We start from the raw sequence: 16,804 nt of genomic DNA, 5'->3' as shown, positions 1-16,804 counted from the left end.
GAGAAAATAACCCAATAAAATGACCCAACAGTCTCAACCCAGCGGTTGGGTTGAAAAAATAACCCAGCATTTTTTAGAGTGTAACAGCAATATAAGGTATAATACCAACTTTAACAATATAATGTTTAAAGGCACACTATGCACTCTCTGGTTTTTTTGTAAAACAGTGACCTCTAGAGCCGCTGTGGTGTACTTGCACTGTCGTAAATAACCGTTATTCCCCTGTTACTGCATATCTACTGAACTACTGTCAAGTGCTAGGCTGCGTCCGAAATCGCGTACTTCCATACTATATAGTATGCGAAAAACAGTATGCGAGCAGAGTAGTATGTCCGAATTCATAGAATTCGAAAAACAGTAGGCGAGAAGTACCCGGATGGCCTACTACTTCCGGCGAGATTCTGAAGTGCGCATACGATGGACACTTTACTATCCCATGATGCCACGGGAGAGGAGGAGTTGTCGTTATATTTGAAAATGCCGGAAACCGGAGACGCGGGAGTTTTCCACTGTATATGGAGTTTTCAAGTGTAAGTACTATATTAAACACTTTTTGTTTATTTGTGGTGAAATTGTGTTTGTTTAACATCATATAAGTAAACGATTGACTTGTTAAACGTTTAAATAATGTAAATCGCGGGTGCAATTTTCTGATTTGGCTGCAAAATGACACTTTTGTCTTTGCCATTATTACCGAACTGAACGAGCTAAATTAATGCATGTCAGCTAACGTTAGATAACTTTGTTTTCTTTGTTTCGCAGTTGAATGAGATGCTTACACAACTTTTATTTATTTTTATTTTAAAACGATTTGGAAAATCAGGTGGAAATTAGCACTTAAGTGCTACAACCTGCAAATGCATCTCTCCTTTTTAAGGTTAATGTATATTTTGCATTGCCCTTGTTCAAAAATTAATGAATTAAATTAAATTTTATTTTATTTCTCCTTTACCGGTGTTGTTATTATGAAATATTTGTTGCCTGCATAGCAAACTACTGTTAACAAGTGTACCTCATCTTGTCAATGTAACATAGACTGATCATAGTTCATCACATGTTAAATCCTGTGTTGATTTTGGAGGGGCAAAATGATAAGATTAAGAATATTTAGGATTCATATTCATAACCATGACATAATGACACCTTTATAATCATGACATGACGCATGTCATTAATATTAAGGTGGTTTTATGCATGTATAACAGCTGTCACTAAATGTTATTTGCTCAATTATGGTATTTTTAATGCGAATATGACAGTTTGAGATGTCTTTGTCATGACAACTTGACATAAACCAATAGCCCTACATCATAACAGTGTGTCTCACTCAAACAATGTCATATTTACAATTTTGCATAAAAAAATTAATAATTGAGCGAATGACACTTAATGACAGTTGTCATAAACCCTCCTTCACATTAATGATATGTGTCATGTCAGTCTTATGCACACCCCTTCAAGTAAAGTGTTACCATTCTTTTTTATTATTATTATTTTAATAGTTCACCCCAAAATGAGAATTCTGTCATGCAATGATTTAACAAATTATGTTTTACAAGCAAATTACAGTTATATCTGAAAAATATATTGTCTGACTATGAATGCTGCACTGTAGAGAAATAGCCACACACTTCAGACACCTTTAACATTTATTTGCTTTATTTTTGTGTATTAACTTTTAAATGGATGCAGAATACAAAGCTTAAAACAAAATCACATAACTTTGGCATAAAGTAGTATAATAGAGCTTAAAGCACTACCAAAAGGAAAAGTATTAAAACATTTCTATTATGGTGTCACCATGAGGAAAGACAATGAACTTTAGCAGCTTTAGTAAGGTAACTTTTACAGGTTTCTAAAAAGATCTAAAGGGACTTTGATAATAGCAATCTCATTTGGAGGGCATCACTAAAATTATTCAATATGTTTTGTTTTTTTCAAGGCATGTTTACAAGACGAGGCAAGGATACCCACCATCTCCAAGGATGCACTATCCTGCAGATGGTAACAGGCAGCCAGTGCACACAGGGCTGTTCTTCAGCACCCGAGCATCGTGCACCGACCCAAGATACCCATCAAAAATGTCGAGGAACTTCCCCTTGTGGTCAGTGATGGCCTGCAGCTGAAAATAATTAAGCAGCTTTCTGGTTGAAGTAGCACTGGACGTCACTTGCTAGTGGTTTGATGCGGATGTGACAGCCATCTATTGCACCAGCTACTACACTGACAGCTGGAGACCCTGCCAGCTGGGTAAAACCTGCTCCCACTGCCTCCTGGTCATCTGCACTGGGGAAAGCGATAACCTGTCTCAAAGTGCCGATGACTGCCTTGCTCATTCTGTGCATAATGTCGTGCACAGCAGACTACGGGATGTCATAGACGAGTGACACTACCCGGTATGATGCTGCATGGGCCAGCCAGTAAAGGAACACCAGCACCTCGACGTCCTTTTCCCACCCATGGTCGCAATCTGCTTTCACTACAGCAATCAGGGACTGGATGGACTGCCGTGAAAGTCGGGAGGCTGCTGTGCCAATTCTTCGGCTGTACTTTGAAGATGGAGCTGACCTCCACCCCGGTCCGCTCCTCCACCCCGGCCGAAGGATTGGCACAGCAGCATTCACGTTGCAGTAGGTTGTAGGGCTCACAATCTGTAAACATTTATATAGTTTTAATATAAAATACAATTTGAATCAACAAGACACTTGTTTCCTGTGTTTGCTTATTTATAAATATAAATATATTAGATCCCATTTCTTATGCATGATGTATTTGAATATGTCTGTGTGTGTGTGTGTGTGTGTGTGTGTGTGTGTGTGTGTGTATATACATATATATACTTATATGATAATATAAAAGCTTTATAAAAACTAATTCTTGACGAAAATGTAAGATGTCACTTTAAATCTGAAGTCAAATGTGTGTGTGTGTGTATATATATATATATATAAAACATTATATTTGACTTCAGATGTGGTGGTTTAAATTAATTATAATTTTAACAGGCTTGTATATTTGTGTTTAGTTATTTCACTGTAATGGCAATGAAAAAAACCTATTGCCATAAAATATAACATTCATTATATATATATATATATATATATATATATATATATGACTTCAGATGTAAATTGACATCTTAAATTTTGTTCTAGAATTATAGTTTTTATCAAGCTTGTATATATATAACACACAGACAAGCAGGCACACCGCTTGTGCTATTATTACCATCAATGAATGAATCAATAGAGGGAACAGGTAGGTAAATAAATGCTACTTACGTTATTTGAGAAAATCCGCAAAAGCTCTCGATGAAGGCATGATCTACGACCAGCTTGAAAAACGCAGATGAAAACAAAGCAAAACAGCGCGAAGGTGGGCTCTTTAAATTTCCGCGCTGTTATGACAGCGCATGACACGTGACATTTCCAATATGTCGCATATGGTACGTCCGGAATTCATTCATACTACCCGTATTCATACTATAGAACGTACTTTTTTAACGGTCGCGAAGTACGTTCTTTTTTAAATGTAGTACCTACTCACATAGTACGCGATTTCGGACGCAGCCCTAGACTGCTTTTTAATAATAAAGTTGCCTATCGCGTTTGCTGGCTTATAGCGTTTTTACATGATTTCTGCAAAATCAGAAGTAAATAGCCTATAGTGTATAGGCTACTGTATAATTTCATTCATGTTTTTTGATTGTAATGTAAACATTACAAAATGTCAGATGACATCAATCAAGTTAAATGTACGTCGCATTATTTCATAACATTGGACGTTATGATTTAGACATGATTACAATTTATCATAATAGCAAATTGTGTTCAATTATTTACAACCTCTAGGCTTATATATGTCCTAATAATTATGTGAGATATTGACTATGTCCTCATGGTAATCGCAAGAATCAACATCAACAGCGTCAAGATTTGATTGATTCATAATCAACACAATTTGAAGTTACAGTCGGGAAGTGTACTGTTAGTCAGATAAACTTGATATAACAGTAACTTACACACGTCATAAGAAATCCGAACCAGACACAGGACTAAAGATGTGATACACATCACAACACCTGAGTTCAGCTGGCAAACTAGCTCTTGTGGCAAGCTCGGCAATAAAACATAACGAAAAAAACAACAAGACTAAGAGAAACGACTGTTTTTAGGAAGTCTGCTTAAAGCTCTGGTAATCGAAAGCTATAGACATATGTGAGAATTATTGAACTGGTCTTATTATCAACAACAGATGAACAGCACCGTAAAAAATTACATACCACAAGCCAGTGCAAAAACATACAATATAGAAACAATTATACAAATACAAACAAGTTTATAAATAAGAGATTTACTTACAAGTCCATCAACAAGATCGCCAGGTCAGCATCGCAGTTACAATCCAGTGCAGCTTTTAAGCTCGCGCCAACGAGTGAAAGCCCGACCGAGTGGACTCTTGTCCGGTTTCTAGCACGGTCCGATTCTCTTTCCCTTTTTCGAAAGTAGCTTCATCAGGGCCTGAAATTAACTTTTTCGGCCACCGGCCACTGTGGCAGGTGGATTTAAAAATTCACCTGCCACAGAGACTTTTTACCAGCCACTTTTTTTTTTTGCCTCATATTTTGCCTCAGCCAAAAAATGGCTTGTAAAAAGAACAATATTGTGAAATTCCTGTTTTATTTTTTTTTCACCTTGATATAAAGGTGAAAAAAAATGGGAATTTCACAATATTGTTCTTTCACTTGTAAGAATACACATTTAAGTGCTGTCAAGTAATAATAATAACTCTAAGAACATACATTTAAAAAAAAAATCTTTTAATTCATTGATTTTGATACTCACACAACATATAGGCCTATAGGCTATATAGTATACTCAACAGGTAGACCTACCGCAGCAGCTCGTATGTAAACATATCACACGCGGCTGTGTTGATGGCTGATTTAGTCACGTAGACAGATCCTGACAGATTTTAGTTACAGCGTTCAGGAACCGTTAACTATGAACTAAATTAATATTGTTATTACTGGTAAAGTTACCGGGTAACGTTACCGGATATTTTCTCACTGGTTCCCAACTCTCAACATGCACAGTTGCACACGCACACACATCTGTGCAACTGTCATTGTACTGTAGGCTACGTCAGCGTTACATTATCTCATCCCATCTCACCAACAGTTTAATACTCGCACATCCAAACGTAGTCAGAAAAGGGCCTCGTCTTCTTCTGATCGCATGAACGTTCCGAAACAACAGTCGCTGTCATAAACCAGCCGCTCACGAACCTTGCCATTGCCGCCAATTGTCCACTTTGTATTAAAATGTCTTCTTTTACTTTTCTTTTTTTCATCCTCATCTTTTTGTTGGTTGTTTGTTTCAGCTGGCCTCTTTACCCCAGTAATGTGCCGCCACATTTTAGCTAAAGTCAAACGCAATGGCGAACTTGTTGAAATGTAAAAATCCTAATGAATCACTCAATTCTCATTGGCTACCTGCCAATGTGGCAGGTAGATTGACAATGTTACCAGCCAATGGAAAAATTCACCCGCATTTGGCAGGTGGTCGGGTGTTAATTTCAGGCCCTGAGCTTCATACAGTATGATGTTGTTGATGCGTGTGACGTCGTTGCCGTAAACCATTTCGTGATTCTCACGCGCTGTGTCAGGGGCGCCACTCTCAAACTTGCATGGCTGGTTTTTCCGGCGGCGTCCCCCCCAAGCTTTCCTACCAGGATGATTCGCCCTACTATGACTTTGTTAACCACCAAAACGACTTTGAAGCTGTTGTATTAAGGTACAGATCTTGCATAAAGTGCCTTTAATAACTCAAAAAAATATGCAGTTTTGTTTATTTCCTGAAAAATTATGGTTTCGGAGATACGAGGATTCCGCCCGACAACAACGATATATATAATTTCAATTCACATAACCACTAAAAAAATATTTCGAATCATGTATTTTCGGCTCAAGAGTTGCCCAGAGCTGATTTAATGCTAGAGGCTGTGTCCTGAATAGCCAGAATACACTGTAAACTGTTAAAAAATTGGGTGTTAACCTAAGTAAATATTGTAATGAAATAACCTAAAAAATAATATATATAAATATTATATATATAGCCTATATTCAAATGTTATAATCGTACCTTGATGCGATTTTGTGGGCGATTTTGTAGGGTTTTCTTTTTATTGTCTACAGAAATGGACCATGGTGAATATATTTATACAGGCTGTGCAAAAGCCAAACGTCGTTACTCCCGCTCTTCGTCGTCAGTTGCCACAGTTGCTAGGCGACAAGAACAATCCTCCACAGGCTAGACCGGTCAGAGCGCTCCAGGTGTGCACTTTGATGTGGGACGCAGTTGTTACCAACAATTTATTTATATTGTGACCATGGACAAACATTTTGTTACTTTAATTTTTAAAATAACCAGTGGGAGAATATAAGGAACTTCATACTGCATTAGTATTCATGTACAAATGTGAAGTAGCCTACTTTTCCCTCACAGGACAGCAACACTACACATTTTACATTAAACTACACAAAAGTATATTATAGTTTAAATGTATCAACCTTGCAAACACTCAGAGACCCTTACAAAAATAAACAAAAAACCAGAGTCATGAATTCTCTTTTGTGTACACATTTAAAGTTGCATAAAATAATGAAATAATGAATAATAAAGAAATACAATGTACAAGAAATACAATACAAGGCTATAATGCCGTTTTCGCGTTTCCACTTGACAAAAGCATGCTATGCTGACGAATGAGTTAAGATGAAAAGAAAAAAAAACTTGTGGCTTTAACGCTGGTTTCTCTGGCTATTTGAGTAAATGAAAACATAATTCTTTTACATTTAAATGTAAATTTTCGTCCACCACCGAACTCTCGGCCACACTTTTTTTAAAATAAAAATGCTGTCATCACCCGCGCAATGATTTATGTGTTAGGATCGGGTAGGATAGGCCGTGAAGTGTCCATTTATGTATCCTTCCTTTCTCTGGGAAACGAAGGGTGCATTTGGCGTCACTGAATCAGGGAAGCCTTCGTCGCGCTGCAATGAGGCAACCAGCCTTCGAATACGGCCTTTAGAGGATGCATAACTGAATTGGGACAGTCTTCATCCCACCGCGATGACGCAATCGGCCTTCAAATGCGGCCTTCGCGGATGCAGCCTTTGAATTGGGACGTTCTTCGTTGCGCGGCTGTGATGCAATCAGCCTTCAAATACGGCCAAGCATCCTTCAAATACAGCCTTCGGAGGATGCAGTCTTCACATTGGGACACAGCTATAGACAGGTCTCGATAGACCACACGGATATAGCCCCGATAACCCAGACATAGACGGGTCTCAATAGACCACAGTGTAAACCAATCATTTTCCTTTCTGCCCTTAGAACATGTTTGAGTAAGTAAAACTCCCATCTGCTCATAATTGGTGCGCACACCCTCACTCAGCGGCACTGCAGGAGAGCGTGAGACGCTCCTGTGGTCTGGATTCTCCTGCTATTAAAAAAGATAGCTAAATAATCACATTAAGTTAATAATTAAGGGCAGACTAAACAGCCCTCAGTCCTCGAGTTCAAACTCCGCGTGACCAATGAGCAAACACTAGACTATTTGCAGGTATTACTCATGGTAGTTGTAGTGTCAAATTGCTATTTGTTTGTTATGTCAGATGTATTTTGACAACAAATTTTTAAACACGCCAAGTGGCTAGTGAGAGCGACTGCGTTATTTGCCACTGGTGAAATCCACCCGCATTTAGCGGGTGTTAATATCAAGCCCTGATTGTAATTATACGTTTTTAAATATAATAAGAACTTGAATATTTTCTGCTGTTTTATATTTGTAGTCCACTGCATCTTGAACACAATTATTGTAATCTTTAAAATAAATTTTCATTTTGCTTTTTATACTACTTTTATACTTTAAAAGATGCACAGTTTTGTTTTGTTTGAATACTGCACTGTTGTGAATTAAAACCTTTTTAGTGTGTAAGGGCATGATTAAACAATAACTACTATAGTTTAAAAGTGTTTTCATGTTTGTTTGCTTTTCACATGTAGGGATTTCCATGTACTGTCTGCCACCCTGCCAAGACCTCTTCACGCCTGTTCACACATTGTCTTTACAAACAAAAAAATGTTTTTCACAATTTAAAACAATTTATTGTTTTCTGTGAATGATTAGTCAGGATGATTTTCAGATCATTTTGAAGCAAAAACTCTAGGCCACAACATCCATTAGTCAAAAGTCTTGTGGACAGATATTTATTATGTGTTTTTGGGCTTATTTCAGAAACTTTATTTTTTATTTTTTTCAATAACCATGCATAAACAATATTCTCTCAAAAATACTAGCATGTTCATACATGTTGCTCACATTTTATAGTAGCCCTGTTTGTGCTAAATAGAGTGTTATTTCACCTGTGCCATTAATATGTTTACAAGTAACTGAAAACACACACACACACACACACACACAAATGTCAGGGCATATCAAAACATCTCAAGGACCCCAAAACACCTTAGACCCCAGAGGGCTAATAAAAAAAAAATCTAATTTTAAGGCTATGGACAGTATATTTTGATTTCCTAGATAATGAAAGCATATCTTGAAATCGCTCTGAACTTTTTTTTTCATCTTCTGTGTAAACAAAGTGGATTTTATCATATGTTCAGATCTATCTACAGAAAATATAAGCAAAATCTAAATTTAATGAGATATGCCTAATTTGCATAATTAAACATACAAATTTCATAAACGTGTAATACTTTTTTTAAATATACTTGTTTAAGTATTCAACTGAGGAATTTTTATGGTGATATCTATTATTTAAATATTTTACTTTATTCACCTGTAGTGTCTCGCCTTAATAGTGTCTTAGTGTAAAAAATGAAAGACTCACACATTTAGCAAAATATTTTCACAAACCGCATCTATTTATTCTGTGTACCTCTTCCCATGATTGCTTTTTTAGTGTTTCTTTCTGGGTGTAATATAATGATGTAGCACTTTGGGGCGAATATGGCAACCAGTAATCCAAAACTGGAAGCTAGGATGGCAAATATCTCCACAGCCACTGCATATTTCCCTGGAGAGCTAACATATGCTGGAACAAATGCAATCCACACAGCACAGAAGATCAACATGCTGAAAGTTATGAACTTTGCTTCATTAAAATTATCTGGAAGATTTCTTGCAAGGAAGGCTAACAGGAAACTTACTGCAGCCAATAGTCCAATGTATCCCAGCAGAAGAGAAAAACCAGCCACTGAGCCAATAGCACATTCATACACTATTATAGACCTAATATACTGGCTGTTTTTATGGGGTGTTGGAGAGGCAGTTGATAGCCAGACTGCACATATCACAACCTGGAAGGCTGTTAGGACCAGAACTATTCCTCTTTGTTGAACCGCTCCAAACCATTTTATTGCACCTTTACCTTCTGGTCGAGAGGACTTGAACACCGCTATTACCACCATAGTCTTGACCAGGATGCAGGAGATGCACAGGACAAAGCTTATGCCAAACACAGCATGTCTTAACTGACACGTCCACAACTTCGGCTGTCCAATGAACAGCAGCACACATAGGAAACACAGTTTAAGTGAAAACAGTAGCAGAAAGCTGAGCTCTGAATTGTTTGAACGTACTACAGGAGTTTTGCAGTAATGAGCAAAGATAAAAATCACAAGCACACAGATACAGCTACCAAGCAGAGATGCAGTCGTCAGAGAGATACCCAGAAGATCCTCGTAGGATAGAAACTGCACTTCTTTGTGGATGCAGTGATCTTTTTCTCGGTTGGACCAGAAATCATTTGGACATGCTATGCACTCAGTGGCGTCTGTACACGAAAAAGTAGGAAATAATCAAATTTTAAATAAGAAGTAGCGAAAGAAAATATGTTTAAATGGTTATAGTTTATTAATGTTTTATATTCAGTGTATTCATTTTTTCAACAATACCTCTTACTTTTTCTCACCTGTTGTATTAGAAATCTCTCCATCTGCACATGGCAGGCAGTCAAAACAGCAGACAGGAAAGCCCTTTTTTGTGGCTCGTCTGGTTCCTGGGCGGCAACTCTCACTGCAAACAGATCGTGGGGGCTGAAAGAGACATCATATGTTGTTATTCAGGCAAGCTCTGATATGGCTGTGTTGTGTTTGTATGATCTAATGGTCTTAGGAACACATTGCACTTTTTTCTTTGTTTTAAAGATTTAAATAATAATTTGCACAAATAATGATATTTAAAATAAAATGAAAATTACTTTGTTTGTCTCATAGTTCCAGTATATTGCATCCTTATCCAGTGTCAACACCTTCCCTGTTGTTGACCCTTCATCTACCACACCAACTGTACGGACAATCATTGCTTCATCAGAGCTCAACTGCCAGTTCAACACGTCATAGATGGCTAAAGCATCTCCATTCTTATCAAATGACACACGATCCCCAAAGTCTGTGGTGAAGTTTACTTTCTGTAGGTAGTGTACCAGCTGTACAGTTTGAAGACAGGACATGTGTAATATGTTTATCTGATATATGAATTAATATAGCACATACATTAATATACACACACACAAAATATTTAGCTTTTCCTCATTCAGCTCTTTTATATGCCTCATAATCTGTATAGTCTAATAGAGTCTTACCTGCCAGGGTTTCAGGTTGGATATGTCGGCACAGCTATTCCCTCTGAATGGTCCTCTCCACTTTTCACACTGCATCAGGTCATGAACAGCATGTGCCAGGGCATAAACTGCCTTATATACATTGTAAGAGGCCCTAAGCTCTGATACATCAGTGTATGCTGTGTTTGTGCTGCTTAGAACCTCTTGCCCTGAACAAGTTTTTTCACTCTCTCTGCCTTCAGTGTCAAAATTGCACCCAAACATGTTCTCCCAGAAGATTCTCACCATATTGTTTTGTGAATTGTTGTCAGGACGAAGGCCTAGCAGAAAGTTACCAAGCCCCTGTATCTCTCCTCGTCGGATGGCAATACCCAGTGTACCCCCCAATACAGACTTAAATTGTGGAGCAAGAAGCACAGGTGAGGTAGCCCAAGCCTCACTAGCAATCCACTGCCTACCTGTAACATTTCTTAACACCATCTCATCAACCACGGGCAACAAATAGCTTGAAGTGGAAAATACAACAACCACTTTTGCCGTGGAGCCTTGAATGATTCCAACTATGCGTTGTATTTCCTTCTGGTTGTTATCATTGGGCAGTATCTCCGAGAAGGCCACACACCCTCCAAACTCCTGCACATCCTGGTAAAATGATTGACCGGCATTGATGCCATAATCATCATCACTACAGAGGAGACCAACCCAAGTCCATCCAAAATGTCTCAAGATCTGAACCATAGCCCGCACCTGGAAGGCATCACTGGGGATTGTTCTGAAGAAAGAGGGGTACTTTTTCCTGTCACTCAAACAGGAGCAGGTGGCGTAGTAACTAATCTAATAAGGAGAGATTGAGAGCAGAGGCAGAGAGAGAACGATTAAACATTTTATCAGTGCTAAAGTCATTGTCAAAAAAAAAAAAAAAACATTGGAAGAAACAGATATGTGTTATTTTCACACAATGTTTTACTATTTATATTGAAAATCTGATTATGGCATAGTAGATAACCAAATATTATGTCATCAAAATAAATAAGAAAATTGTTGCAGGAGAGACTGATAAACATGGAAAAGTATTTCCTTTTTAGTCTGTTTAGAAATTATAGTTTCCTGAAGATTTTTTTTTTTTTTCAAAAAAAGGTAAAAATATATCTCATACCATAGGCAGTCGAAACAGCCCCAAGACACTGGAAATTGCAATAGAATGAGTAGACCCGGGATCACCAATGATTCCAATCACTGGTGGTGGTCCTTTGCAGTTGAGGTCAGAGATAGTCTCATCTGTTCCACTAACCAGAGCTGTGGCACCACGAAATGCCACTCCAAGCCTTAAGCAGTTGTCGTAGATCTGGTAACCAAGCGTGATGTTAGGCAGGAGGTTGGGGTTGCTATTAATCTCATTGATGGCAAAAGCCATTGTTAGTGCTTGCTGGAAGCTTGTCATATAGAAGCTAGAGAAGACAATACAAAATAAATGAGAGCATTATCTTCACTAATACTAACAGTAACAATAGAAAAATTAATAATAGAAGACTAACTGAATTCCATAACATTTATGTGAGATCAGATTTTGAATTTGTAAATTATTATTATTTTTATACAAAGTTATATATGCAGTTAATAATTTCAGTCATGTAACCAATCAACATGTCATGTAACATGATATCAGTTTCTTAAATCATTGTTGAAAAATGTATATGCAGTCATAAAAATAGCATTCAATTTTCCAATTATTGCCTTTAAGTGTTCAGTTAGTGTGGTCCAGACTCACAGCTCACAGTGTGGTAGTTTTGGTACCGTTCTGAAGCTCAGCTCTGGGAATGCTTTGAGGTACTGAACCTCAAACAGACCACCAATGAGAAGGTCTCCATCCTGGAACATCCCGTTCAGCCTGAAGTGTCCCTGGAGCTGACAAGTACCTGAACTGGCCATCATGGCTACAGAGATATAATTACAAGACAGGAACAAACACATGTGCAGAATTAACCACATCCCTCTATTTATCAGTCTATGTCACTCTTCCCTCAGCTCACTGATTTATCATAAAGATTGTGTGTGGCACTTTTTTTATATAGCAGGCGGTGCCATTGGCCTCTCTGGAAATGAGGACGTCATTTTTGCCATTTTGGCCCTCCGCCAATGTATGTCTCTTGGTATGTATCAAGACAACATTTAAACCAAAACATAATAAATCTATGGTCTCAAAATTATTAATCACAAAACATGGTTAACAATTACACAACCAGATTTGTATTCACAAAAATAGCATTCACAATTAAAATAAAAGTTTCATAAATACAGACACAAATATTGTTTAAAGTTAAAGTTCCAAAATTATGTATCTTAAATGTATTTGTGAAATTGTTGAAAATAATTCTGTGAAGAATACCTTTTTAAAGTTTTAAACCTTGTTTAGCAAATTTGAATATACATTCTTGACAGTCTTCAGTCTGACATCTAGATGGCAGTCGTGTACTTGACTTGTTTTGTAAGACACCTGTGGTCCATTATATAAACCTCCTTAATCCTCCTGTGATTATTACAGAAACTGTGAACATTCCACATTTACTCTAGCTTTATTCCTAAATGCTGATTACCATGATAGTTATGTGATATGGCTTGGCCCATAAGCCAAATAGTATTACTAAAGTAGCCGACTGGGTTACTAAGAGTAACTTACCCTACACTGCCCTACACTGCCCACACATCACTGCATGAAAAAGGTCAAATCTGTTTATCTGACCATAGTAAACTGCTGTGTAATTTCAGCTTTGCTGGATGTATGAGGAAAATACCTGAGCCAAGAAAATGTACAATATTTGTACATTTCCAGAAAAAGCCAGATACCTAAAGTACACAAACCAGGGTTACCCCCAGAAATTCTGGGCCCTATGGAAAACGTCTCAGTTACGTATGTAACCCTCGTTCCCTGAGTAGGGAACGGAGACGTTCCGTCGGATGACGATGAATGAGATTTTCGCTTAGAAAGCCTATCAGCTTCAATCAATATAAAACGATCCAATGGCAAAGAAATGCCATGGGTCTGCAGAATTTGCATAGCGTAACTTCGCTCACCTGTGCCTTATCAGCTGTGTATTTAAGGAGGATGTTGAACGCAAATCAGGCATGTTTTTTCGCTGAGGAGCCAAGACTGAGGTCCGGCGATCCCCGCGACACAGCGGAAGGTGGCAGAAAGACGGAATGTCTCCGTTCCCTACTCAGGGAACGATGGTTACATATGTAACCAAGACATTCCCTTTCGTTGTCACTCCGAGTTCCATCGGATGACGACGGATGGGATTACCAGTCTAATCTCGCCACATTCTCAGCTGTCTTCCAGTGCCCTGTGTAATCTGAGAACCCTGTCGCACTTAGCTTGGCACGGACGAAGGACTCCTATTTAGCACAGGCATACCAAGGTACACTGGGGAGCATATTCCATAGTTCCATAGGGGGGGGGGGACTTAGGGAATACACATATGACCCGAAGGATGCATATGGGGATCACTGGGGTGTCCAGCCGCAGGTGGAATATTTCAACCCCAGGAGTGGCTTGCCGAGGGAAAGACACCTGCTCAGAAAGGCTTTCAGTGGAAATACACATGTGGGGGTCGCTCAGGGGAAGGACCATGCACACAGAAGGCACCTACCCGACGTGCAGGCAATAGACACTGGCGCCAACGACAGGGGTGCTGGAGGAACTCAGGGCTTATGAGGCTCACCTGAGGAAATAGCACACGTATCCAGTCCGTGGAATGGCGAAGCGAAGACACCTGAGCGGGTCCGGTACTAGCTGGTTGAAGCGAGTACATGCGAGGACACTGGCTCCACACAGAGATTATAGAATCTGGCAAATGTGTTAGGTGTCGCCCAGCCTGCAGCTCTGCAGATGTCTGTTAGCGAGGCGCCATGCACTAGAGCCCAAGAGGACGCCACACTCCGGGTGGAGTGGGCAGTAACACCAAGGGGGCACGGTCGACCTTGCTGCTGGTATGCCAAAGCAATGGCGTCCACTATCCAGTGGGACAACCTTTGCTTGTAGAGAGCCTTCCCTTCTGCTTCCCACCATAACAGACAAAGAGCTGGTCTGAGGTCCTGAAACACTGCGTTCTGTCTCCGTAAGCACGAAGGGCGCGTACTGGACAGAGCAGTGCCAAGGCTGGGTCTGCCTCCTCCGGGGGCAGTGCTTGCAGGTTCACTACTTGGTCCTGGAAGGGAGTAGTAGGAACCTTGGGCACATATCCAGGCCGGGGTCTCAGGATCACGTGAGAGTAACCCAGCCCGAATTCCAGGCACGCTTCGTCAACGGAGAATGCATGCAGGTCCCCTACCCTCTTGATGGAGGCCAATGCAGTCAGAAGCGCTGTCTTCATTGACAGGAACTTAAGCTCAGCTGACTGCAAAGGCTCAAATGGAGCACTCTTCAGGGCAGTTAGAAGAACCACTGAGAGGTCCCAAGAGGGTACGAGAGGAGGGCGAGGAGGATTCAGTCTCCTCGCTCCTCTCAGGAACCTGATGATCAGGTCGTGCTTCCCCACAGACTTACCATCGATAAGGTCATGGTGTGCGGCAATAGCGGCGACATAGACCTTAAGGGTGGAGGGAGACAGTCTTCGCTCCAACCCCTCTTGAAGGAAAGAAAGCACGACACTGATCGAGCATCTCCTGGGGTCTTCTCGGTGAAAAGAGCACCAGTTGACGAAGAGGTTCCACTTCAACGCATAGTGGACTAGTGGACGACGCCCTAGCGGAAGTAATGGTAGCCACCACCGTTGGTGTTAGGGTACTCAAACCTACCTCGTCCCGTCCAGGAGCAACACGTGGAGGTTCCAAAGATCGGAACGAGGGTGCCACAGGGTGCCCCGTCCCTGAGAAAGGAGGTCCTTCCTCAGAGGAATGAGCCAAGGAGGTGCTGTTGCGAGGAGAGTGAGTTCGGAGAACCAGGTCCGGGTAGGCCATTACGGCGCGACCAGAATCACCTGCTCCTCGTCCTTCCTGACCTTGGGTCTGCGCAAGAAGGCTCACTGGGGGAAACGCATAATTGCGGCCCTGCGGCCAGCTGTGCGCCAGTGCATCCGTGCCGAGCGTGCCCTCGGTCAGGGAATAATACTGGGCACAATGGGTCGAGTCGTGAGAGGCAAACAAATCTATCTGAGCGTACCCGAACTGGTCCCATATCAGCTGGACCGACTGGGGATGGAGTCGCCATTCTCCAGGGAGGGGCTGAAGCCGGGACAGCTCGTCGGCTGCACGGTTCAGGGCTCCGGGAATATAAACGGCACGAAGGGACCTCAGGCGCTTCTGACTGGCGGGCGTGTTGCGACATACAGCGGGAACGCAGACCACCTTGATGGTTGATGTACGCTACAGTTGTGGTATTGTCTGTTCGGACTAGTACACTGGCTCTTGAACTGGCTCTTGAGCACGGCTCGGAAGCGGCGCAGAGCGAGCTGTACAGCCAGCAACTCGAGGCAATTGACATGCCAAAGGCGCTGGGGACCCGTCCAGGAACCCGCGACAGCATGTCCATTGCACATGGCACCCCAGCCCGTGGCAGAGGCATCTGTCGTTACAACAACGTGCCGGGAAGCTCATTCCAGGGACACGCCGGCCCGTAGAAAACTGAGGTTCCTCCACGGGGTGAAGGTCTGACGGCAGGTCGGAGTAATTGGTACCCGGAGCGTGCCGTGTTGCCATGCCCACCTCGGGACTCGGTCGTGAAGCCAACGCTGAAGCGGTCTCATTTGAAGCAATCCCAGCGGCGTAGCTGCGGCTGCGGATGCCATATGCCCCAGGAGCCTCTGAAAAAGTTTCAGTGGAACCGCACTCTTGGAGTACACAATGAAGTACGGGCTGTAGAAGCCGGACTGCATTTCGGCTGGAGGGACAGTCTCGATCGCTCCCTTCGCCAGCAGGGAAGCAATCTCCGCTCTCATGATAGGGGCATTGCCACCGACCAATGTGGAGCGGACTCCCCTGAAGCGGGGAGGAGACCACGCGAACCGAATTGCGTAGCCGAGCCTGATCGTCCGAGTGATCCAGCGGGACAGTCTGGGAAGCTCTAGCCAGGCTCCCAAAAACTGTACCAGCGGGGTCATACAGACCACAGGCTTCCCACCGGAGGTGAAGCGAAGCGGAATGACTGGCCCGGACACGGACAGC

The 16,804-nt window shown here is 41.2% G+C and overlaps 1 protein-coding gene across 2 annotated transcripts; it reads right to left on the bottom strand.

Moving 5' to 3' along the window:
- Window positions 1-8,942: 8,942 nt before the first annotated feature.
- On the bottom strand, window positions 8,943-12,634 carry LOC120486012 (extracellular calcium-sensing receptor). Of its 2 annotated transcripts, none has more exons than XM_039681847.2 (6): window positions 12,414-12,634; window positions 11,802-12,093; window positions 10,667-11,479; window positions 10,283-10,510; window positions 9,995-10,118; window positions 8,943-9,856 (listed from the first exon to the last, which is right to left on the bottom strand). In XM_039681847.2, exons 1-6 carry the CDS (start codon window positions 12,632-12,634, stop codon window positions 8,943-8,945), a joined length of 2,592 nt encoding a protein of 863 aa, XP_039537781.2. The 2 variants fall into 2 exon arrangements, with proteins under 2 accessions (XP_039537781.2, XP_088972772.1); XM_089116646.1 differs by having other exon boundaries at window positions 10,334-10,510; window positions 12,414-12,574.
- Window positions 12,635-16,804: the final 4,170 nt, after the last annotated feature.

This window comes from Pimephales promelas, chromosome 10 (genome assembly GCF_988280905.1).
Source record: "Pimephales promelas chromosome 10, fPimPro1.hap1.1, whole genome shotgun sequence".
NCBI classification, from domain to species: domain Eukaryota; kingdom Metazoa; phylum Chordata; class Actinopteri; order Cypriniformes; family Leuciscidae; genus Pimephales; species Pimephales promelas.
Note: the sequence above shows the minus strand (reverse complement) of the source record. Positions and strands in the feature narration are given on the sequence as shown.